Source organism: Polypterus senegalus, chromosome 4 (genome assembly GCF_016835505.1).
Source record: "Polypterus senegalus isolate Bchr_013 chromosome 4, ASM1683550v1, whole genome shotgun sequence".
NCBI lineage: Eukaryota > Metazoa > Chordata > Cladistia > Polypteriformes > Polypteridae > Polypterus > Polypterus senegalus.
In genome coordinates, this window is record NC_053157.1 from 233,570,495 (window position 1) to 233,596,822 (window position 26,328).

Sequence of the window (26,328 nt, forward strand, 5' to 3'; positions counted from 1 at the left end):
GGAAACAGAGCAGAAACCCAAGCAAACAACACTCGATCGTGAAAGGCTGCAACTAATTTTGCATCAGCCCCACAAAGTAGTAAATAACGGATTAATTAAACAATAAGAACACCTAGAATGACAATCAAGATGAAAAAACTGTTTAAAAGAAACAAATACATATAACTTCTTAGTACATTTTACTACTTTTTGTTTTTTACCAAACTTAGTTTTCTAATTTGTATATTTTTCCCCAAAACAGGGAATCTGGGAAACAACAATTCACTCAATTAGCAGAGGAGTCCAATTAAAAACAGAGGCTGGTTGGAACAAAAACCTGCACCCTCAGTGGTCCTCCAGGACCGAGTTAAAGAACCCCTGCTGTAGACTAAAATCAATACTTTACTGCATAATCCTCCCTCCGTCCAGTAGATGGCACTGTTGATGCGGTTGCTATCACTTTTCCTAACTTTCCCCTCGAGTCGCTCGTTGATGACTCGTTTTGTTTTTCTCTTTGTTTAATTCCGCAGGCGGTCTGCTGTATGAGATGTGTGCGAGCCTTCAAGAGAACAAAAGAAGGGAAGGAAAGAAGAACTACGAGGAGTGAAACGGGGGAGAAGAGAAGGAGTATAGCGGTAAGAACGAGAGCATCGAGATGGCGAGGGAAGACCGGCTGGGAGAGAAGCAGACAGGAAGGCGGAGTAGGACAGGAATGTCAAGGGGAGACGGAAAATCAAAAGTGGCGGTGGATGCGGAGAGAGGGAGATCAAACGGAGGACCAAAGAAAGGACTGGGAATGAGAGGGAGAGGGAGGGGGTAGTCAGGTCCATCAGTTTTAGGAATGAGCGGCTCTTTGCTCGTTCGACCCATCCTGTGATTGACATTCCGTCCCGATGTATCCAGCTAGCAAAACACATTTGGGACTCACCTTGGCAGCTTTCTCTGAGACAGATCTACAGTCGGTCCAGATTTGGCTGTACTTCTCGGGACGAACCAGTTTACTAAGGTCCGAGCCATTCCGTGCAGAAGTGGCTGCCGATCACTCGTCGAAGTCTGCCGTCACTGCGCCAGAATCCATCCATCCATTATCCAAGCCGCTATATCCTAAATGCAAGGTCACGGGGTCTGCTGGAGCCAATCCCAGCCAACACAGGGCGCAAGGCAGGAAACAAACCCCGGGCAAGGCGCAAGCCCACCACAAGGCACACACTAGGGACAATTTAGAATCGCCAATGCACCTAACCTGCATGTCTTTGGACTGTGGGAGGAAACCCACGCAGGCACGGGGAGAAAATGCAAACTCCACGCAGGGAGGACCCGGGAAGTGAATCCGGGTCTCCTAACTGCGAGGCACTGCGCCAGAATCTACCCGCTAATTGCGCCAGTTGCATAGCACTTTAACCTGAACCTCTTAGAGCAGAGTAGGCAGTTCTGACTCGGGTCAGTCGCGGCAGCCAAAGATCGCCACACTACAAGCCAGAATCCTCTCATTTTCTGGTGATTTTTTTTTTCCCGCATTCATGTTTAATTCGATCCGATCCGGTACGTAGACACGGATTTATTTCTGTATTTAATTTTTTTTTGTGCTTTATTAGATAAGCTAATCTCATGATATTAATTTGTTTCTAGCTTCTTGGATTTTTTTCAGGTCTTGGAGGTTCAGGTAGGGGTTGTCAGCTTGGGGCTTTCACTGAAGTTCTAAGCAGTGTTAGGAGAGTTAAGCACAGGTCTGTGAGACCAATGCATGCAACAGGAAATCAAACCTGGTAGTCTCAACACCAGGTGCTCGGATCAGATATCTGGAACTGCATGGTGGACCTTAATGGTCCTAAAGTCGCCATTACCTTCGTATCTCTCATCCCTTGGAATGGGAAAGGGAGATGGATAACCTGGGTGTTGATCTACACAACAGAAGAATAGGGGAGCGTCACGAAGAGTGCTTTAGGTGGTCCCCCAGATAGAAGAACCAGCCCACACCCCCAACAAAGGGTTGGATCACCAGCCATTGGTTAATATTTTTAATGACTGTCAAACAACCCTTAGTGTTTAGTTTCAAAATCCTTTTCTGTTAGTTTCTCTGTGTTTGATGTGTAGCATATTAGTACATCACAGGTCTGTTTGGGTGAAATCCTAATTTGGATCTTTTTCTGTGGCAATTGGACCCGCCTTGATTAAGCCAGTGCTGCCAGTAAACTTCAAAATGAAACCAGCATGGAAGATTCACAGCATTTGAAATCTCTCATTTAAAAAAAAAAAAAAAAATAATAATGTTGGTAGTTTTTCTGTTTGCAAAAAAACTGGAAGTTTACCCTGAAATGTGCTCAAGTCATGCTCAATGACTTTGTGAATCAAGTAATTTTTTATTGCTTTTATGTTGACAGATAAAAACAGAGCCTCCTTCCCAGGGTCCCCCGTGTGAGAAGGGAATCCTAGAAGAGTAGAGCAGACACTTGGTTGGGGAGAGAGAAGAGCTGAACACCGAGCAATGGCCTCCGCTGAAAATAGTGACATAGGAGAACGACTTGCACGCATTAAGCAAGAGGACTGTGAGTGGGGCGCACCAGACAATTTGTGCTTGAAGCTGGAGGATTTTGAAGGCCCGATTTCCGTTTTCAAAGAGGAGTCATCCAAGGAGAAGACTGTCAAAATTAAAGTGGAGGATTCGGAAGGTGTGCCTGTAAGTGCTGAGCTGCAAAATCATGAAACGAAGAACCTTTTCAAACAAGAAGAATTTCATTCCGATTTACCGCACTGGGCCCCTGACAAGGGACAACCGGCTACCCGGCACAATTTTCTGAAGCTGAAATCGGAGTTTTGTGAGTTTGAGGAGAGAAGCACTGAAGGAAGCAGGAGAGAAGCAGTAGAGCAGCAGTCATCTAGGAGGGTGGGAAGAAGTAAGTGATGTGATTAAATGATGATGGTAACGTTTAAAAGTTCTCTCCGTGGCTTTGTTGCCGCTTTTCATTTCAGGGTGGGGTACACACTTGATTTCATCTGGTCAACAGCCAGCTGCTTAGTTTGCTGCCTTTCCCTACGTAAAGCTCTGTGTGTTTTTTGAAGTATTGGCGTGCAGGCCAATTTGCTTAATGAAATGAAAGGCGCACACCTTGTTGGATACTTGATATTTTCTGTATTGTGCCATCGTTAAGAGAAAAGTGTGGACAGAAATGCAAAGTTGTCACTTCTGAACTGTAAAAACAAAATAGTCACATCCAACAAACAGAACAAGTTCAAGAAATTACTGAAAACGTTCACGTGATGAAGGATACTGGGGCATTGGCGAGCCCCAAACCCCCAAGCATGAACACACAGAGTCTCCTGGGTTCAAATAATGGAAGAGTTTTTATAACTACCCCCACAAGTAACAAAAGCAGACATACAAACACAGGTCTTCCTCTCCACAATACTTTCCTTCTCCCTACCACACTGCCCTCCTCCACTCAAGTGTTGCTCCATTACCTCTCAGCGCCGACTCGCCTCGATAAGGGAGTGTGGTACCTTTTATTACAGACCCGGGAGTACTTCTGGTGCCAGGGTGATTGCCAGATGGGAGCACTTCCGGGTGGCACGGAAGTCCATTATAACAGGGAGCTTGTCTCCTTGCGGCACCCAGTGACCCCGGCAGGGCTGCACTACCAGACTACATTTCCCAGCATGCCCTGCTGGCTTCCCACTGGGCACAGATCCCTGAGGCTGCTGCCATCCAGCATGCTGGGAAAATCTTTCTTTTTCAGTGAGCTGTTCGTCCATCTCTTCTGGTTCCTTCCTTCTGGGTCTGTTCCCTTTCTCCTCCCCAGCCGGGATGCCCATCTGTCTGTTAGGCGCCTCCCGTCCGAGTAAGGAAATATCCCCTCTTCAGGCTGGGATGATTGTCTAGCCCCTGTGGCATCTACAGTGTATAGTAATTATAGGCAAGGGCTCAAAAAATGCACAAAGTCCAAAGCTGCCAAAAAAGAAATAAATGGTAGAAAGAAAAAGGTGGAATAACTGGTCTAATGGCTGTGTAGCAGCCAAAACCTCTCACTCTCCCCAAGTGCTGAAGCTCTCCCCAAAATCTAGGAGACTTGCTGGCTTAAAAAGGTCGGGGAAAAAAATACCTTTAAGCCAACCTACAGCATGGGGGGGAAAAGAATTAACCTTTTAGCGCCCCCTATCTTCAACACCCCCCCCTTACTAATGGCACTGGGCCTTTTAAGCATTTCCTACGCAGTCGCTTAAAGGCAATGGGCTCCTACCATTCAGATAGAGGGGAAGGAACACCTCCTCATCCTCACTTTATTCCTACATATACAACATCATACATACATCTCACATGTCCCCGGGGATTATATATACATTTTTAAACAAAAAACAAGACATAAAATACATGAACAAATGGAGTAAAACTATTCCCATACCCGTACTCCGAGAGAGTAGAGTAGCCAAAAATTGTACTTAAGTAAGAGTAGCGTTACTTCAAAATAATATGACTCAAGTAGAAGTAAAAAGTAGTCATCCAAAAAATTACTTAATTAAGAGTAAGAAAGTACTTGGTGAAAAGACTACTCAAGTACTGAGTAACTGTTTGAACATAATAAATGATTTATTTTTTAGAAATGTTGTAATAGGACAGACAAAAATATAAAATAATGTGCAAATTCTGCTATTTCCAAATAATAAAATAGAAAATGAGTAAAAATAAATAACATCTTTTACAAAATAAAAATGCACAAATAACATTAGTTCCAAATCTCAGTTTTTTATAACAAAGTTTGTGAAGCCGATACCTACAGTAGGTAACATGTCTGTTTGAACAGTGCAAACTACTTACAGTGACGAGATATGCTGTACACTGACAGTATAACACTTTATAACTCACTTGCCCTCCAAATAGCACAGCTGTTATATAGATATATAGATATATATATACTGCTCAAAAGAATTAAAGGAACACTTTTTAATCAGAGTATAGCATCAAGTCAATGAAACTTCTGGGATATTAATCTGGTCAGTTAAGTAGCAGAGGGGGTTGTTAATCAGTTTCAGCTGCTGTGGTGTTAATGAAATTAACAACAGATGCACTAGAGGGGCAACAATGAGATGACCCCCAAAACAGGAATGGTTTAACAGGTGGAGGCCACTGACATTTTTCCCTCCTCATCTTTTCTGACTGTTTCTTCACTAGTTTTGCATTTGGCTACAGTCAGTGTCACTACTGGTAGCATGAGGCGATACCTGGACCCTACAGAGGTTGCACAGGTAGTCCAACTTCTCCAGGATGGCACATCAATACGTGTCATTGCCAGAAGGTTTGCTGTGTCTCCCTGCACAGTCTGAAGGGCATGGAGGAGATATAGAAGGTCCATAACCCATCAGCAAGACCAGTATCTGCTCCTTTGGGCAAGGAGGAACAGGATGAGCACTGCCAAAGCCCTACAAAATGACCTCCAGCAGGCCACTGGTGTGAATGTCTCTGACCAAACAACCAGAAAGATTTCATGAGGGTGACCCAAGGGCCCCATGTCCTCTAATGGGCCCTGAGCTCACTGCCCAGCAGCATGCAGCTCGATTGGCATTCGCCATAGAATACCAGAATTGGCAGATGCACCACTGGTGCCCTGTGCTTTTTACAGATGAGAGCAGGTTCACCCTGAGCACGTGATAGAAGTGAAAGGGTCTGGAGAAGCCATGGAGAACATTATGCTGCCTGTAACATCATTCAGCATGAGCAGTTTGGTGGTGGGTTAATGATTGTCTGGGAAGGCATATCCATGGAGGGTCACACAGACCGCTACAGGCTTGACAAAGGCACCTTGGCTGCCATTAGGTATCAGGATGAAATCCTTGGACCCATTGTCAGACCCTATGCTGGTACAGTGGCTCCTGGTGCACGACAATTCCTGGCCTCATGTGGTGAGAGTATGCAGGCAGTTCCTGGAGGATGAAGGAATTGATACCATTGACTGGCCACCACACTTTCCTGACCTAAATCCAATAGAACACCTCTGGGACATTATGTTTTGGTCCATCCAATGCCACCAGGTTGCACCTCAGACTGTCCAGGAGCTCAGTGATGCCCTGGTTCAGATCTGGGAGGAGATCCCCCACAACACCATCTGTCATCTCATTAGAAGCATGCACCGATGTTGTCAGTCATGTATACAAGAACACAGGGGCCACACAAAGTGCTGCGTACAATTTGGAGTTGCTGCAATTCAATTTTGGCAAAATGGACTAGCCTGACACATAATTTTTTCACTCTGATTTTTGGGGCGTCTTTGAATTCAGGGCTCTGTAGGTTGATCATTTTCATTTCCATCAAACGATGTGGCATCCTTTCGTTCCTAACACATTACCCAGTCTATATCAGTGTAGATATCCAGGAGGATTTCTTTTTCCTATTGAGATCTGATGTGTTTTCAAAGTGTTCCTTTAATTTTTTTGAGCAGTTTATATATATATAGATATATAGATAGATAGATATATAGATATATAGATATATATAGATATATAGAGAGAGATCTATATACATATACAGTGGGTACGGAAAGTATTCAGACCCCCTTCAATTTTTCACTCTTTGTTATATTGCAGCCATTTGCTAAAATCATTTCAATTAATTTTTTCCATCATTAATGTACAAACAGCACTTCATATTGACAGACAAAAAAAAAGAATTTTTGAAATTGTTGCAGATTTATTAAAAAAGAAAAACTGAACTATCACCTGGTCCTAAGTATTCAGACCCTTTGCTCAGTATTTAGTAGAAGCCCCCTTTTGAGCTCATACAGCCAGGAGTCTTCTTGGGAAAGATGGAACAAGTTTTTCACACCTGGATTTGGGGATCCTCTGCCATTCCTCCTTGCAGATCCTCTCCAGTTCTCTCAGGTTGGATGGTAAACGTTGGTGGACAGCCATTAATTTTGAGCAGATGCGACAAAGTCTAAGTAGGATAGACTGGGATAAGCTTTTAAATGTGGAGACAGTCGAGGAGCAGTGGAACAGGTTTAAAAATGTTTTACATGTAATGCAGGACAGATACATATCTACAATTGGAATTAATAGGAAATAATAAAACAAAAAATCCACAGTGGACTAATGAAGGTTTTAAAAAGAAGCTAAACTAGCTAAAGCTAAGACATATACAGTGGTGTGAAAAACTATTTGCCCCCTTCCTGATTTCTTATTCTTTTGCATGTTTGTCACACAAAATGTTTCTGATCATCAAACACATTTAACCATTAGTCAAATATAACACAAGTAAACACAAAGTGCAGTTTTTAAATGATGGTTTTTATTATTTAGGGAGAAAAAAAATCCAAACCTACATGGCCCTGTGTGAAAAAGTAATTGCCCCTGAACCTAATAACTGGTTGGGCCACCCTTAGCAGCAATAACTGCAATCAAGCGTTTGCGATAACTTGCAATGAGTCTTTTACAGCGCTCTGGAGGAATTTTGGCCCACTCATCTTTGGAGAATTGTTGTAATTCAGCTTTATTTGAGGGTTTTCTAGCATGAAGCGCCTTTTTAATAAGGTCATGCCATAGCATCTCAATTGGATTCAGGTCAGGACTTTGACTAGGCCACTCCAAAGTCTTCATTTTGTTTTTCTTCAGCCATTCAGAGGTGGATTTGCTGGTGTGTTTTGGGTCATTGTCCTGTTGCAGCACCCAAGATCGCTTCAGCTTGAGTTGACGAACAGATGGCCGGACATTCTCCTTCAGGATTTTTTGGTAGACAGTAGAATTCATGATTCCATCTATCACAGCAAGCCTTCCAGGTCCTGAAGCAGCAAAACAACCCCAGACCATCACACTACCACCACCATATTTTACTGTTGGTATGATGTTCTTTTGCTGAAATGCTGTGTTCCTTTTACGCCAGATATAACGGGACATTTGCCTTCCAAAAAGTTCAACTTTTGTCTCATCAGTCCACAAGGTATTTTCCCAAAAGTCTTGGCAATCATTGAGATGTTTCTTAGCAAAATTGAGACGAGCCCTAATGTTCTTTTTGCTTAACAGTGGTTTGCGCCTTGGAAATCTGCCATGCAGGCCGTTTTTGCAGGCCAGTCTCTTTCTTATGGTGGAGTCGTGAACACTGACCTTAATTGAGGCAAGTGAGGCCTGCAGTTCTTTAGACGTTGTCCTGGGGTCTTTTGTGACCTCTCGGATGAGTCGTCTCTGCGCTCTTGGGGTAATTTTGGTCGGCCGGCCACTCCTGGGAAGGTTCACCACTGTTCCATGTTTTTGCCATTTGTGGATAATGGCTCTCACTGTGGTTCGCTGGAGTCCCAAAGCTTTAGAAATGGCTTTATAACCTTTACCAGACTGATAGATCTCAATGACTTCTGTTCTCATTTGTTCCTGAATTTCTTTGGATCTTGGCATGATGTCTAGCTTTTGAGGTGCTTTTGGTCTACTTCTCTGTGTCAGGCAGCTCCTATTGAAGGGATTTCTTGATTGAAACAGGTGTGGCAGTAATCAGGCCTGGGGTGGCTACGGAAATTGAACTCAGGTGTGATACACCACAGTTAGGTGATTTTTGAACAAGGGGGCAATTACTTTTTCACACAGGGCCATGTAGGTTTGGATTTTTTTTCTCCCTAAATAATAAAAACCATCATTTAAAAACTGCATTTTGTGTTTACTTGTGTTATATTTGACTAATGGTTAAATGTGTTTGATGATCAGAAACATTTTGTGTGACAAACATGCAAAAGAATAAGAAATCAGGAAGGGGGCAAATAGTTTTTCACAACACTGTAAGACTAATGACTGCAAAGTGAATCATAGCGAGTATGAGAAAATGAGGGCAACCATTAAGAAGGATATCAGGGAGGCTAAAAGACAGTTGGAGAGGAATATAGCAGATAAGGTGAGAGACGACCCTAAGAGACTCTTTCAGTATTTTAGTAGTAAAAGAACAGTTAAGGAGGAGGTCAAGTTCGTCAGGAATAGTAAAGGGGAATTAAAAGATACAGACAATGAATTAGCGGACGCACTAATCTTACATTTTTCTGAGGTGTTTACAAGTGAGGCAGTGGATAACCTGCCAGAGGTAAACATGACTACTAAGGAGGTACTGAGGGATTTGGAAATTGTAGAGAGAGAAGAGCTGCTCAGATTAAATAGGCTGAAATCAAACAAATCACCAGGACCAGATCATATTGACCCTCGAGTTCTTAAGGAGATTCATGAGTACAGATAGAAACCCTTGACACAAATTTTTAGGAAGTCACTGAGCACTGGAGCGATTCCAAAGGACTGGAAAATGGCAAATATCATCCCCTTATGTAAAAAGGGTGACAGGGCAGATCCAAGCAACTATAGGTCAGTAAGCCTAACAAGCGTCACAGGAAAATTAATGGAAGGAATTATTAAGGATAAGATTGAGCAACACATGGCAAGGACAGGAGTTATTCTAAATAGTCAGCATGGGTTCAGAAGAGGGAGGTCGTGTTTTACTAACATGCTGGAATTCTATGAGGAGGCAACAAAAGCATACGATCAAAGAGGAGCAGATGAAATTATTGATCAGGACGTTCAGAAAGCATTTGATGAGGTGCCACATGAGAGGGTGGGCATCAAACTAAAAGAAGTGGGAGTTCAGGGTGTGGTGGGTGCAGAATTGGTCCAGACACAGGAAGCAGAGGGTGATGAGAGTGTGAGGAACCAAATCAGAATTGACTGATGTTAAGATTGGTGACCAGCAGGGGGCAGTGCTGGGGCTGTAGCTATTTTTAACATATAGTAGCTGAAATACCCAGCATTGCCTGGGAGGAAAATAAAGTTTAAATTTATTTTATTTTTTTTTTAATAAAAAAAAAACAACTTTAAAAATAAATGAACAAATAATGAAGACTCACTAATGCGTTTGTCTTGTGATCTTGTATGTATGATATCATCCGGCTGATGCTCAGAACCGGCCAACTCTATTCAATTTCAAAAGCAACAGGGGTGTGGTGGCGCTCAAACATAAAGAATGTTGGCAGTCACTTCTAGTGTGCCCTCTGGTGGTCATTCCAAGTGTCAACTGGATGAAAACATGCATACATGATTGCAAGATCACCCAAATATCCAGAAGGGGCTGATGGGTTAGGGTTGATTTCGCCCGACAGTATTTTAAGTCGACCATTGAGACTCATGTGTACCAAGTGTCATGAAAATTGCTTCAGCCGTTCGGAAGTGATGCTGGAACATACATACATACACACATTAAGTTTTTTATACATACACAGTACAGGCCAAAAGTTTGGCCACACCTCCTCATTCAATGTGTTTTCATGACCATTTACATTGGTAGATTCTCACTGAAGGCATCAAAACTATGAATGAACACATGTGGAGTTATGGACTTAACAAAAGGTGAAGTAACTGAAAACATGTTTTATATTCGAGTTTCTTCAAAATAGCCACCCTTTGCTCTGATTACTGCTTTGCACACTCTTGGCATTCTCTCGATGAGCTTCAACAGGTAGTCACCTGAAATGGTTTTCCAACAGTCTTGAAGGAGTTCCCAGAGGTGTTTAGCACTTGGTGGCCCCTTTGCCTTCACTCTGCTGTCCAGGCTGTCTTTTAGCCTCTCTGATATCCTTCTTAATGGTTGCCCTCATGTTCTCATACGCGCTACGATTTACTTTGCAGTCATAAGTCTTACAGTGGTGTGAAAAACTATTTGCCCCCTTCCTGATTTCTTATTCTTTTGCATGTTTGTCACACAAAATGTTTCTGATCATCAAACACATTTAACCATTAGTCAAATATAACACAAGTAAACACAAAGTGCAGTTTTTAAATGATGGTTTTATTATTTAGGAGAAAAAATCCAAACCTACATGGCCCTGTGTGAAAAGTAATTGCCCCTTGTTCAAAAATAACCTAACTGTGGTGTATCACACCTGAGTTCAATTTCCGTAGCCACCCTTTGCTCTGATTACTGCTTTGCACACTCTTGCCATTCTCTCGATGAGCTTCAACAGGTAGTCACCTGAAATGGTTTTCACTTCACACGTGTGCCTCATCAGGGTTATTTAGTGGAATTTCTTGCTTTATCAATGGGGTTGGGAGCAGCAGTTGTGTTGTGCAGAAGTCAGGTTAGTTGGCCGATCATTTATTTTTCAGCTAGACAATCACCCCAAACACACCTCCAGGCTGTATAAGGACTATTTGACCAAGAAGGAGAGTGATGGAGTGCTGCGGCAGATGACCTGGCCTCCACAGTCACCGGACCTGAACCCAACCGAGATGGTTTGGGCTGAGCTGGACCGCAGAGTGAAGGCAAAGGGGCCACCAAGTGCTAAACACTTCTGGGAACTCCTTCAAGACTGTTGGAAAACCATTTCAGGTGACTACCTGTTGAAGCTCATCGAGAGAATGCAAAGAGTGTGCAAAGCAGTAATCAGAGCAAAGGGTGGCTATTTTGAAGAAACTAGAATATAAAACATGTTTTCAGTTATTTCACCTGTTTTTGTTAAGTACATAACTCCACATGTGTTTGATGCCTTCAGTGAGAATCTACCAATGTAAATGGTCATGAAAACACATTGAATGAGGAGGTGTGTCCAAACTTTTGGCCTGTACTGTAGATAGATAATTTAGATAGGAATATAAGTAACAAGCTGGTTAAGTTTGCAGATGATACCAAGATAGGTGGATTAGCAGATCATTTGGAATCCATTATATCATCACAGAAGGACAGCTTGGGCAGATGAAATTTAATGTCAGTAAATATAAAGTATGACACATAGGAAAGAAAAATGTGAGGTTTGAATACGATGGGGGGTCTGAAAATTGAGAGTCCACCTTATGAGAAGTACTTAGGAGTCGTAGTGGACTCGACACTATCATCAGCCAGACAGTGTTCAGAAGCCATTAAGAGGGCTAACAGAATGTCGGGTTATATAGCGCCTTGATGGGTGGAGTACAAGTCACAGGAGGTTCTGCTCAAGCTTTATAACACACTGGTGAGGCCTCATGTGGAGTCCTGGGTGCAGTTTGGGTCTACAGAAAGGACACAGCAGCTCTAGAATAGAGGGTCATTTCTGGAGGGTGGGTCTGTCTGGGGTTTGCCAACCAGGATCCTGAGTTGTTTCGTCGTGTAGTGGGTGCGGCAACACACTGTACCAGTGCATGCTCCCCGACTTGACTTGACTCGACTTCCTGGTGTTGCTTTAGGATTTCATATTTGTAAAGGTATCGATCACCGCATTTTCTTATTGTTACACTGTCAGCCTGTGTGCTCAAACTAACAATGACGACATTATTTAGTGGAACGTCAGGGCCTTGAACTCGGGTCGGTGGTGCTCCTGCCTCTTTGATCTCCTCCATTGTTACTCTGTGGACGTGGCCTTTTTTTTCAGAAGTCGCATCTGTTTGCCGTGAATGTCTCATGTACATTAACAAGCATTACGGGGTTGCAGCGTCTTACTTGGCTCACTGTTTTTGTCTACCATAGCGTAGCTGACAAATGAAGGACTTGGAATTGGGTGGTGACGACTTGGGTCGAGTTTGTTTCTTGCAGGCGGAACTGGGAGATCACCTCTGCATATACTCGCACCTCGTATCACCCTGACCTCACCAGACACCTTCTTAAATTGTCTGATTGTGAGCTTCTGGTTGGCATTGACCTGAACGCGGTGCTGATCTCATTGTTGGACACGTCCCCTTCACCTGTTGGCCACCACACCCCTCATTCTGCATTTTCTTTATGTATTTTAGCAGATGTGTTTTGTTTATTTCATCCTTCAGTCAGAGAATTGTCTTTTTTCCTGTTCTTGTCACAATTCTCAAACTTTGTATTGGTTAAATTTTGAATTAATGCTGCTGAATTGTGTAAATCCAGGCTTGCTGTAAGGCGTCGGCTTTGCTGTTCTGTTAGCTGTTGCTCTTGTTCTGTCTGTCTGTCTGTCTGTCTGTCTGTCTGTTATGGCCTTTTCGTGGTTGTTACCCTCCAGTACTTCCCCGAGGTTGACTGCATTTTTACCAGGATATTTACCCCATGGTTCAAGACGGGATAGGTTGAGTTGGGTTCTTTTCTGTCTTATCGTTGTTCATTATTAGAACATCAAAACATTAGAAGAATCTGAACAAGGACAGGCCATTCAGCCCAACAAAGCTCGCCAGTCCTAGCCACTTAATTGTTCGAAAAATAACATTGAGTTGAGTTTTTGAAGATCCCTGAAGTCTTACTGTCCACCATACTATGTGGTCACTTATTCCAAGTGTCTGTGGTCCTCTGTATGAAGAAAAACTTCCTTATGTTTGTGTGAAATTTACCCATAAGTTTCCAGCCCTGTCTCCATGTTTTTGATGAACTCATTTTAAAGTCACCGTCTCGATCCACTGTACTAATTCCCTTCATCATTTTAAACACTTCACTCAGGTCTCCTCTTAATCTTCTTTTCCTTAAACTCTAAAGGCTCAGCTCTTTTATTCTTTCCTCATCACTCATTCCCTGTAGACCTGGAATCAGCCTAGTTGCTCTTCTCTGGACCTTCTCTAGTGCTGCTATGTCCTCTTTATAGACCCAAACTGCACCCAGGACTCCAGATGAGGCCTCACCAGTGTGTTATAAAGCCTGAGCAGAACCTCCTGTGACTTGTACTCCACACATCAAGGCGCTATATAACTTGTTAGCCTTCTTAATGGCTTCTGAACACTGTCTGCCAGTCGATAGCACAGAGTCCACTATGACTCCTAAATCCTTCTCATAAGGTGGACTCTCGATTTTCTGACCACCCATTGTGTATTCAGACCTCACATTTTTACTTCCTATGTGTAATACTTTACTTTTACTAACATTAAATTTCATCTACCCAAGCCTTCCTGCTGTCCATGTCCCTCTGTGATGATATAATGGATTCCAAATTATCTGCCAATCCACCTATCTTGACATCATCTGCAAACTTAACCAGCTAGTTATTTAAATTCCTATCCAAATCACTTGTATATCCAGCCCCAGCACTGCCCCCTGCTGGACACCACTCTTAACATCAGTCAATTCTGATTTGGGTCCTCACATCATCCTCCTCTGCTCCACCTATCTTGGTATCATCTGCAAAGTTAACCAGCTTGTTACTTCTATTCCTATCTAAATCATTTATAAATATAAAAAATTGCAGCGCCTCAATCCCCAGCACTGCCCCCTGCTGGACGTCACTCTTAACATCAGCCAATTCTGATTTGGTTCCTCACACCATCATCTCCCTCAACTTCCTGTGCCTGAGCCAATTTTGCACCCACCACACCCTGAACTGCCACTTCTTTTAGTTTGATGTCCCGATTCTCCTGTGGCGTCTTCACCAGCTTGCTACTTATATCCAACCATCCATTTTCCAACCCGCCGAATCCGAACACAGGGTCACGGGGGGTCTGCTGGAGCCAATCCCAGCCAACACAGGACCAGAATCCCAGGCAGGATGTCAACCCACCGCAGGACACACACACCAAGCACACACTATAGGGCCAATTTAGAATCGCCAGTCCACCTAACCTGCATGTCTTTGGACTGTGGGAGGAAACCCACGCAGACACGGGGAGAACATGCAAACTCCACACAGGGAGGACCCGGGAAACGAACCTGGGTCTCCTAACTGCGAGGCAGCAGCGCTACCCACTGCGCCACCGTGCCGCCGTTTACTACTTCTATTCCTATCCAAATCATTTCTGTATATAACAAATAGCAGCAGCCTCAGCACTGCCCCCTGCTGGACGTCACTCTTAACATCAGCCAATTCTGATTTGGTTCCTCACATCATCCTCCTCTGCTCCACCTATCTTGGTATCCTCTGCAAAGTTAACCAGCTTGTTACTTCTATTCCTATCTAAATCATTTATAACTATAAAAAATTGCAGCACCCCCCCACACTGCCCCCTGCTGATCACCACTCTTAACATCAGACAATTCTGATTTGGTTCTTCACACACTTCACCCTCTGCCTCCTGTGTCTGAGTCAATTCTGCACCCACCATTTTCAGGGCAGGATATTATTCACACTAGATAAGGATGCCCCCTCGTCACCACTGCTATTTGCAATCTCCATCGAGCCACTAGCTGTTTAAATTTCAAAATGCATCAGAGAGAGAAGGACTTGAACAGAAAATATCCCAATATGCAGATGATACGGCTCTGTATAGATCATACACGATCGCACAATTCCATGCCTACAGCCCTAAAAGCACTAGCAGGATATCAAAAGATATCTGGACTTAAAATGAATTTGAACAAAAGTGTGCTCTTTCCAGTGAAAATCTCTAGCAAGCGATATTAGATTGGACAGCTTCCCTTTTATCATGGCAGGTCAGTTTAAATACCTAGGGGTCAACATCACCAGTAAATATAAAGCTTTTTTTTCCACAACATTTTGCTGTTTGCATGGATAGAAATAAACAAGATGTGCATAGATGCTTACTTTAGCAGGAAGAATTAACATTGTTAAGATGAATATCCTTCCTAAACTTCTGCTTCTATTTAATAACATCCCCGTATATATTAACAAATTCTTTTTATAAAATTAGATTCAATCGTTACCACATTTATTTGGAATTCGAAAAATCCACTCATTCATAGGGCGACCTTACAACGCCCTAAATTGGAAGGTGGCATGGCGCTACCTAATTTTCAATTTTATCATTGGGCGTAAAACATACAAGCTATAAAAACCCGGACTTGGATACAAATAGACGAACATACACAGGCTTGGTCTGCAATAGAAATAAAATCCTGCAGCACTTCTTAATACAAGTCATCGCCAATATACTAACAACCCAACTGTGCTTCACTCACTCACAATATGGTACCAGTATAGGAGGCACTTTAAGTTAGAGAAGCTGTTATCTGTGGCACCTCTACATGATCCATCCATCCATCCATTTTCCAACCCGCTGAATCCAAACACAGGGTCACGGAGGTCTGCTGGAGCCAATCCCAGCCAACACAGGGCACAAGGCAGGAAACAATCCCGGGCAGGGTGCCAACCCACCACAGGACACACACAAACACACTGGGACCAATTTAGAATCACCAATCCACCCAACCGGCATGTCTTTGGACTGTGGGAGGAAACCCACGCTGACACGGGGAGAACATGCAAACTCCACACAGGGAGGACCCGGGAAGCGAACCCGGGTCTCCTAACTGCGCACTGCGCCACCGTGCCACCCCCTCTCCATGATAACCCCCTTTTATCCAACCTCTCAAACCTACACAGTTTTTAATGTTTGGAAAACGTATGGGATTAAATCCTTTAGAGATTTGTGTATAAATAATGGCTTTGCATCCTATGAACAATTACACTCCAAATTTAATCTCCCATCAACACAAGTTAGAAATTTTGCTAAACGAAATCTGCCCAGTTTTCCTCACCTCCCACTTGTTTCTTTTGTAGAAGAGATATTGATCCGCCTTGTGGACTCGGACAGCTTTTCAATAATATATAAGACCCTTTTAAAGATCCCAGAGCACAGTGGGAAAAAGATCTGTCGCTCAACATTTCAGAAACAGCCACGCACAGAATACACTCGAGCTCCATATGTGCAAAACATTCAATCATTCAACTTAAAATCTTTTATCGAGCACGTCTGTCACATTTATATTTGTCCAAGTTTTTTTTTCAGGGCAAGACAACAACAACAATGACATCAATTATTTCTATAGCACATTTTCATACAAATAGTGTAGCTCATAGTGCTTTACATGATGAAGAAATTAGAAATAGTAAGAATCAACACTAATTAACATAGAATAAGAGTAAGGTCCGATGGCCAGGGAGGACAGAAAAACAAACAAAAAAAAAACTCCAGACGGCTGGAGAGAAAAAATAAAATCTGTAGGGGTTCTGAGGCCACGAGACCACCCAGCCCCCTCTGGGAATTCTACCTAACATAAATGAAACAGTCCTCTTTGGATTCAGGGGTCTCTTGCAAGGACTTGATGATGATGGTCACGTAGACTTCTGGCGTTGAATCCATCAATGTAGGAACATCACAGTGCTTTGAGTAGGTGGTGATGGTGCAGATCGCCAACACAGAAAACCGGGAAAAGAAACAGAAGAGAGAGTAGGGGTCAGTATGGATTTTAGAGCCACCATGAATAGTTATGATAATGAATTGAACATACAGAGTATCAGGATTAGATGAAGGTGAAGTTATGAGAAAGCCATGTTAAAGTAATGTGTTTTTAGCAGTTTGTTAAAGTGCTCCACCGTATCAGCCTGGTGAATTCCTATTGGCAGGTTATTCCAGATTTGAGGTGAATAACAGCAGAAGACACCCGCCTCACCACTTCTTTTAAGTTATGCTCTCGGAATTCTCATTTGAAGATCTGAGGTTACGATTTGGAATATAAGGTGTCAGACATTCCGATATATAAGATGGAGCGAGATTATTTAAGGCTTTCTAAACCATAAACAGTATTTTAAAGTCAATTCTAAATTACACCGGTAACCAGTGTAGTGACGCGTAGACTGGTGTGATGTGCTCGGATTTTCTTTTCCTAGTTAGGATTCTAGCAGCTGCATTCTGCACTCGTTGCAAACGATTTATGTCTTTTTTGGGTAGTCCTGAGAGGAGTGCGTTACAGTAATCTAGTCGACTGAAAACAAACGCGTGAACTAATTTCTCAGCATCTTTCAATGATATAAGAGGTCTAACTTTTGCTATGATTTATGCTATGCTAAGACCAAACCTGTGAATGTTGCAATCGAGCCCCAGCCTCACTTTTGGGTGGGCACCAAATTAACATCATTCTGGACGAAAATCTTTCAATGCCTATTGGAGCCACAATCCCTCCTAATCCACTAACAGCCGTGTTTGGTGGGCACCCAGATGTTCTTCTCCACTTTAAGCCCAAACAAACTGTAATCGCCTTCACTTTGCTATTAGCACATAGACTTGTTTTGCTCAACTGGAAGAATCCGAACTCACCTTTTTTAAGTCAGCAGGTAACTGATGTTATATACTATTTGAAATTGGACAAAATGAAATTCTCACTTAGAGGATCGATTTGAAAGCTTTTTTAAAACCTATTTGATAACATTTTAGAATAAGCATTTATATTGGGGAGAAAAGACTCCTTTCTCTCTTTACTACTCTTAAAAGTTTTACTCCGGCTGTTGGCTTTCCTTTCTTTCTCTTGGGTTGAATGGATTTTAGTTTTGTTCACTTTGACTTGATTGTATGGAATGTTATATACTGTTAATAAATTCAATAAAAATTAAAAAATATATATTATTCAAATCAAGAGTGTTAAAAGATATAGTATAATTTGGTCTGCTATGGTTTTATTGCCCAGTAAAACAACAAAGGAGATTGTTTTTTGAAAAAGCCAAGGAGCTTTAAATGTGATGTTTTAACTCTTTAATAAATGGCTCCACATTTTTTGTGTTCTTTATTTCGCCTTATACAATTTCTTGTATTAGGAATTTGTTAGTTTTCACATACCCCTTGGGGTCAGAGCACAGGGTCAGCCATTGTACAGCACCCCTGGAGTAATTGCAGGATGAGGGCCTTGCTCAAGGGCCCAGCAGAGTAGGATCTCTTTTGGCAGTAACAGGGATTCGAACTGGCAACCTTCTGGATACCAGCGCAGATCCTTAGCCTCAGAGCCACCACTCTGACCCTAAATTACAAAATACACACTTGGTCTCAGTCCATCATTGAAGTTAGCACATCCACTGAAGGACCCTGCTAAAGGTCTTAACTGAAACGATAGCAACATGACAAAAAATGAGGATTAACAAGCTTTAACAAAACTGTGTGTTTCGTTCCAGATTTCCAGGAGAATGGCAGCTTTGCTTTGTCTTCATTTGCTCAGCCTTCTCTTCAGTGCAGACTGCGACAGAAGCAGGGCAAGGGGACGATGAGACGGTCAGAGAGTTTGACAGCAGCCTGTTTTCAGTCTGGTTCTCATCCTGCTGGTGAACAAACAGGAACAGGAGCCATCAACACTGATGAGCAACAAGTATATAATACCAATCAAGAAGTTTTACATCCCAGCCAAGGGTGTGGACAAACATTTAAAATCAAATGTGACTCTAAAGATCACAACTCGGTTCATAGAAGACTAACACCCCATTCTTGTTCCGAGTTTGTAAAAGAATTTCTTCATAACAGTAGCGTTCAAGAACAAATAAGAATTCATACTAGTGAAAAAAACCATTGCTGTTCTGAATGTGGTAAGCGATTTCCTGACAAATATAGGCTCCAAAGACATGCACGAATCCACACTGGAGAACGTCCCTATGGCTGTGTTGAATGTGGAAAAAGATTCACTGACAGTAGCCATCTTAGGAGGCATGCAAGGATTCATACTGGGGAGAGGCCATATGGCTGTTCTGAATGTGGTAAAAGATTCTACTATAGTAGCCATCTTCAGTGCCATGAACGAATTCATTCTGGAGAGAAGCCTTATTGTTGCTCTGAGTGTGGTAAAAGATTTTCTGAATTTTCAAGTCACTATAGACATACAAGAATCCACACTGGAGAGAAGCCGTTTTGCTGTTCTGAGTGTGGCAAACGATTCCCTCTTAACAGCAGACTTCAGACCCACTTAAGAATTCACAGAGGAGAGAAGCCATATGTCTGTTCGGAATGTGGCAAACACTTAAGTAGCAGTAGCAGTCTCAAGTCTCACAAGAGAATCCATGCTGGAGAGAAGCCCTATGTCTGTTCTGAATGTGGCAAACAATTCAGCAAGAGCTGCAGTCTTCAGTCTCACAAGAGAATGCATGCTGGAGAGAAGCCCTATGTCTGTTCGAATTGTGGTAAAAGATTCTGTCACCGTAACTCCTTTCAGCGGCACACACAAATTCATACCGGAGAGAAGCCATACACTTGTTCTAAATGTGGTAAACAATTCTCTCAAATCAGTGCTTTTCAGAGGCACACACAAATTCATACAGGAGAGAAGCCATATTGTTGTTCTGAATGTGACAAAAGATTCTTCTATAACAGCAGTCTTCAGAACCACCTAAAGAGTCACACTGTTCTGCGGTCATGAATTTGGCAGAAGATTTTCCCATAGCAGCAACATTCATAATCATTCAAAAAATCACACTGAAGAAAAAAGGTATTTCAATTGTAAATATGGAGATCTTAAAAAAGAAATGGCTGAGAACATACACCATCCCTGTGTTAGATTATGGTGGAATTGTGTTGGATCGATACAACATTTTTGGCTTCAGTACCAACCACAAAACAATACGGTTTTGTAAATAATGGGTAACTTGGAATTGTGAAATAGGTATTTTAAATTCACATTAATATGTTAATAACATTCTTTCCTGTTAGTCTTCATGATTGTAATTTATGTGGCCTAAACATTTTCCTTCTAAGCCTTGATATACAGTGCATCCAGAAAGTATTCACAGCGCATCAATTTTTGCATATTTTGTTATGTTACAGCCTTATTCCAAAATGGATTCAATTCATTTTTTTCCTCAGAATTCTACACACAACACCCCATAATGAGAACGTGAAAAAAGTTTACTTGAGGTTTTTGCAAATTTATTCAAAATAACAAAACTGAGAAATCCCATGTCCATAAGTATGCACAGCCTTTGCTCAATACTTTGTGCAGCAATTCCAGCCTCAAGACTTTTTGAATATGATGCCACAAGCTTGGCACACCTATCCTTGGCCAGTTTGGCCCATTCCTCTTTGCTGCACCTCTCAAGCTCCATCAGGTTGGATGGGAAGCGTCTGTGCACAGCCATTTTAAGATCTCTCCAGAGATGTTCAATCGGATTCAAGTCTGGGCTCTGGCTGGGTCACTCAAGGACATTCCCAGAGTTGTCCTGAAGCCACTCCTTTGATATCTTGGCTGTGTGCTTAGGGTCGTTGTCCTGCTGAAAGATGAACCGTTGCCCCAGTCTGATGTCACGAGCGCTCTGGAGCAGGTTTTCATCCAGGATGTCTCTGTACATTGCTGCAGTCATCTTTCCCTTTATCCTGACTAATCTCCCAGTTCCTGCCGCTCAAAAACATCCCCACAGCATGACGCTGCCACCACCATGCTTCACTGTAGGGATGGTATTGGCCTGGTGATGGCGGTGCCTGGTTTCCTCCAAACGTGACGCCTGGCATTCACACCAAAGAGTTCAATCTTTGTCTCATCAGACCAGAGAATTTTGTTTCTCATGGTCTGCGAGTCCTTCAGGTGCCTTTTGACAAACTCCAGGCGGGCTGCCATGTGCCTTTTACTAAGGAGTGGCTTCCGTCTGGCCACTCTACCACACAGGCCTGATTGGTGGATTGCTGCAGAGATGGCTGTCCTTCTGGAAGGTTCTCCTCTTTCCACAGAGGACCTCTGGAGCTCTGACAGAGTGACCATCGGGTTCTTGGTCACCTCCCTGACTAAGGCCCTTCTCCCCCGATCGCTCAGTTTAGATGGCCGGCCAGCTCTAAGAAGAGTCCTGGTGGTGTTGAACTTCTTCCACTTACGGATGATGGAGGCCACTGTGCTCTTTGGGACCTTCAAAGCAGCAGAAATGTTTCTGTAACCTTCCCCAGATTTGTGCCTCGAGACAATCCTGTCTCGGAGGTCACCAGACAATTCCTTTGACTTCATGCTTGGTTTGTGCTCTGACATGAACTGTCAACTGTGGGACCTTCTATAGACAGGTGTGTGCCTTTCCAAATCATGTCACATCAACTGAATTTACCACAGGTGGACTCCAATGAAGCTGCAGAAACATCTCAAGGATGATCAGGGGAAACAGGATGGACCTGAGCTCAATTTGGAGCTTCATGGCAAAGGCTGTGAATACTTATGGACATGTGCTTTCTCAGTTTTTTTTATTTTTAATAAATTTGCAAAAATCTCAAGTAAACGTTTTTCACATTGTCATTATAGGGTGTTGTGTGTAGAATTCTGAGGAAAAAAAATGAATTTAATCCATTTTGGAATAAGGCTGAAACATAACAAAATGTAGAAAAAGTGATGCGCTGTGAATACTTTCGGGATGCACTGTATTTTTCCAGAACTGCATCAAGTAGGATAACATCATCTAATCGATTCTCTGAGACAAGATGGTGGCGGTTATATCCATACAAGACCTTTTTCTTTTTGCCCATGACTTTGCAAACAGCAGGTCACATTGCAAGGTGGAGGGATGGACAGATATAACAGTTGGCAAGCATATGGTGCCATATTGTGAAAACTGGCAATGCACGCATTTCCTCTCCCTTTTACCCTGGTCAATGTTGAGCACAAATCAGGACATGTTCGGTCACATTTGTGTGGTTATCGAAATGAGAAGATAATGAAGGGTTACCTATTGTGTATGTCTGAACTGTGTTTGTAAAGTTTTAAATTCTCCTTAGTGTCTATCTGACCAAACTGTTTGGCAAGTAAGCCATAGCAGAAATCCACATTGATCAACCTTTATGTTTTCAGTTGCAACTATAAAACTGTGTCGTTAGTAGGCTAAAACGCACTTAATTTTATCCTACCATGTTGCCTTTTATGACATTTATTTTTTTATTTAATAGATGATGTTAATAGCCTAGGTTATAAACGCTTTAATTATTGGTTATCTCACATATACAAAGTTATAGTATTCAACTTCTGTGACCTGTTTACGATAAATACTTTAAACGTTTTTTCTTGGGTTTCTACTGAGATGTTAACGGTAGGGGGCAGCACGGTGGCGCAGTGGTAGCGCTCCTGCCTCGCAGTTAGGAGACCCGGGTTCGCTTCCCGGGTCCTCTCTGTGTGGAGTTTGCGCTCCGGTTTCCTCCCACAGTCCAAAGACATGCAGGTTGGGTGGATTGGCGATTCTAAATTGGCCCTAGTGTGTGCTTGGTGTGTGGGTGTGTTTGTGTGTGTCCTGTGTTGGATTGGCACCCTGCCCGGGATTGGTTCCTGCCATGTGCCCTGTGTTCGCTGGGATTGGCTCCAGCAGACCCCCGTGACCCTGTGTTCGGATTCAACGGGTTGGAAAATGGATGGATGTTAACGGTAGGTGATGGGCAGATGAAGCCATCTGAAGCTCCTCTCCGATTGTGATGGGAAAAGAAAAATAGTGACATCTAGTGGTTGACAGAAAGCATTACAGCCTTGAGCTTTTTAGGCAGGAAGCGCCTATATGAGCCCTTGTTGATCGTATAGTTTCACTCAGACAAAAGCGCTAAAATCCTAAACTAAGTCTATGTATTCATTTTAATCTGATGATAATCATGGTGTCATTAAAATGCTGCAATAATTGTTAGTGGGGGCAACCATTTTCTACAATAAAAAACGAAGAGAATAATGTTTAAATGTGCTGTCCTAAAGATGTACTCTGTCGCCATTACAAATATTGTGGCACCGTGCCAGTGTTCAGCTGCGTTGAGGGCCATTGGATTCTCCTTCTTTTCAGTACTGCATTGTCAGGCCCTATTCTTGCTGGAATAGACTCCTGTAGACCCCCGCTACCCTGATCAGGACAAAGCAGGTTTGAAAATGACTAACTGCAGCTGTGGAACACCAGAACTCCACTCCATTCAGGAGACTATCGCCTTCTGTGATTCGTCAGTGATAACACCTGTTTACACTACGGTTATAATGAGGCGCACGGGAGGGTTATCTGACTCAAGTCAAGTAGGTCATGTGACTTCTTTTTTTTTCGGCTGCTCCCGTTAGGGGTCGCCACAGCGAATCATCTTCTTCCATATCTTCCTGTCCTCGTCATCTTGTTCTGTTACCCCCATCACCTGCATGTTCTCTCTCAGCACATCCAATAACCTTCTCTTAGGCCTTCCTCTGTTCCTCTTCCCTGGCAGCTCTATCCTTAGCATTCTTCTCCCAATATACCCAGCATCTCTCCTCTGCACATAATCAAACCAACACAATCTCACCTCTCTGACTTTGTCTCCCAGCCGTCCAACTTGAGCTGACCCTCTAATGTCCTCATTTCTAATCCTGTCCATCCTCGTCACACGCAATGCAAATCTTAGCATCTTTAACTCTTCCACGTCCAGCTCTGTCTCTTGCTTTCTGGTCAGTGTCACCATCTCCAACTCATAGCTTGTCTCACTACCGTCCTATAGACCTTCCCTTTCACTCTTGCTGATACCCGACTGTCACAAATCACTCCTGACACTCTTCTCCACTCTCTTCTTCACCTCTCTTCCACAATCCCCATTACTCTGTACTGTTGATACCAAGTATTTAAACTCCTCCACCTTCATCAACTCTACTCTCTTCATCCTCACCATTCCACTGACCTCCCTCTCATTTACACACATGTATTCTGTACTCCTCTCCTCTCTAGAGCATATCTTCACCTCTCCAGGGTCTCCTCAACCTGCTCCCTACTATCGCTACAGATCACAACAACATCAGCAAACATCACAGTGCAAGGGGACTCCTGTCTAATCTCATCTGTCAACCTGTCCATCACCACTGCAAATAAGAAAGGGTTCAGAGCCGATCCCTGATGTAATCCCACCTCCGTCACTCCTACCGCAGACCTCACCACTGTCACACTTTCCTCGTACATATCCTGTACAACTCTTACAAACTTCTCTGCCACTCCCAACTTCCTCATACAATACCACATCTCCTCTCTTGTCACCCTGTCATATGCTTTCTCCAGGTCCACAAAGACACAATGCAACTCCTTCTGGCCTTCTCTAAACTTCTCCATCAACAACCTCAGTGCTAACATCACATCTGTGGTGCTCTTTCTTGGCATGAAACCATACTGCAGCTCACTAATCATCACCTCACTTCTTAACTGAGCTTCTACTACTCTTTCCCATAACTTCATGCTGTCGCTCATCAGTTGTATCTCCCTGTAGTTACTGCAGTCCTGCACATCCCCCTTATTCTTAAATATCAGCACCAGTACACTTCTTCTCCACTCCTCATCATCCTCTCACTTTCCAAGATTCCATTATACAATCTGGTTAGAAACTCCACTGCCATCTCTCCTAAACACCTCCATGCTTTCACAGGTATGTCATCTGGACCAACGGCTTTTCCATTCTTCATCCTCTTCATAGCTGTCCTCCTTGCTAATCCATTGCACTTCCTGATTCACTATCTCTTCATCATCCAACCTCTTCTCTCTCTCTCGTTCTCTTCATTCATCAGCCTCTCAAAGTACTCTTTCCATCTGCTCAACACACTCTCCTCGCTTGTGAGTATGTTTCCATCTTTATCCTTTATCACCCTAACCTGCTGCACATCTTTCCCATCTCGGCCCCTCTCTGTAGCCCACCGGTCCTTTTTTTCCCTCCTTAGTGTCCAGCCTCTCATACAACTCATCATACGGCTTTTCTTTAGCCTTCACCACCTCTCTCTTCACCTTGCGCCTTATCTCCTTGTTCTCTCGTCTACTTTCTGCATCTCTCTGACTGTCTCACCTCCTCCCTAAACTCGAGTTGGCTGTCTTGACTCGCGGAGCTGCGGACGTCTGCAGCTGGACCCACCTCAATAATATTATCACGAATAACTCATGTACTAATTAAGAAAAGGGTTAGAATGAAAACCTGCAGCCGCTGTACTCCTCCAGGACTGGAGTTGGGGACCCCTGGTTGACCAGATAGCCTGAGAGTCGCACCAATTCAGACACGGCTACTGATTTAACTGGTGGGACATTGCAGTTGTAAATGGAGACTGGAAGCTGATGACGTCATCCCAGAAAAGCATGTCGTGAAATCACCCACTGCAATTTTACTCTGAAAAACTCCCAGCTGTTCACAGGTTTAAGATGTGGTTCCGTATGGGATGGCAGTAAATGGAGGAAGAGTAAATTAACAGTAAGACTATGACATTCCAAAGTCGAATACAACATAGCAGTGCGGGGCGAGAGACAAACGTCTTTCTCTAAACTGATAAATGAAAATCTACGTAATCCAATAGTGGTATTATGTGCTGTCGGTGGTTTGGTAAACCAGCATATAGACGTCAAAAGCCAACTGTGATGCTTTTTAACGAAAAAAAAGTAATATGAAAAATAGCAATACAGTGAAAATAAACATTGTAGAGCCACAGACTGTGTACTATAATTATTTAAATGTCTTTGCTTTAATAATTTCGTCTGAATTGTAGAAAATAATTACACATCTTAAGTCCTCCAACTCTGCGCTTCATTCTATTCCAACAAGATACTTTAAAGAAGTTTAAAAAGTACGCTAATTCATATAAATTATATAATATGTCATATTTATTATTACTGCGGTGGGTTGGCACCCTGCCTGGGATTGGTTCCTGCCTTGTGCCCTGTGTTGGCTGGGATTGGCTCCAGCAGACCCCCGTGACCCTGTATTCGGATTCAGCGGGTTAGACGATGGATGGATGGATGGATATTTATTATTATTACTATTGTTGTTGTCGTGACGAGCACCGAGATGGGAACCGAGACACACACCGAATTGGTGTTA

The 26,328-nt window shown here is 42.9% G+C and overlaps 1 protein-coding gene across 1 annotated transcript in view; it reads left to right on the top strand.

Annotated features, from left to right (window-relative positions):
* Window positions 1-375: 375 nt before the first annotated feature.
* LOC120528900 (zinc finger protein 729-like) overlaps window positions 376-26,328 on the top strand; it is a 67,635-nt gene continuing 41,682 nt past the window's right edge. Inside the window, 3 exon segments of the mRNA XM_039752976.1 lie at window positions 376-614; window positions 2,361-2,873; window positions 18,729-19,950. Of these exon segments, the coding sequence (XP_039608910.1) occupies window positions 2,465-2,873; window positions 18,729-19,950 (1,631 nt within the window). The 5' untranslated portion in view covers window positions 376-614; window positions 2,361-2,464.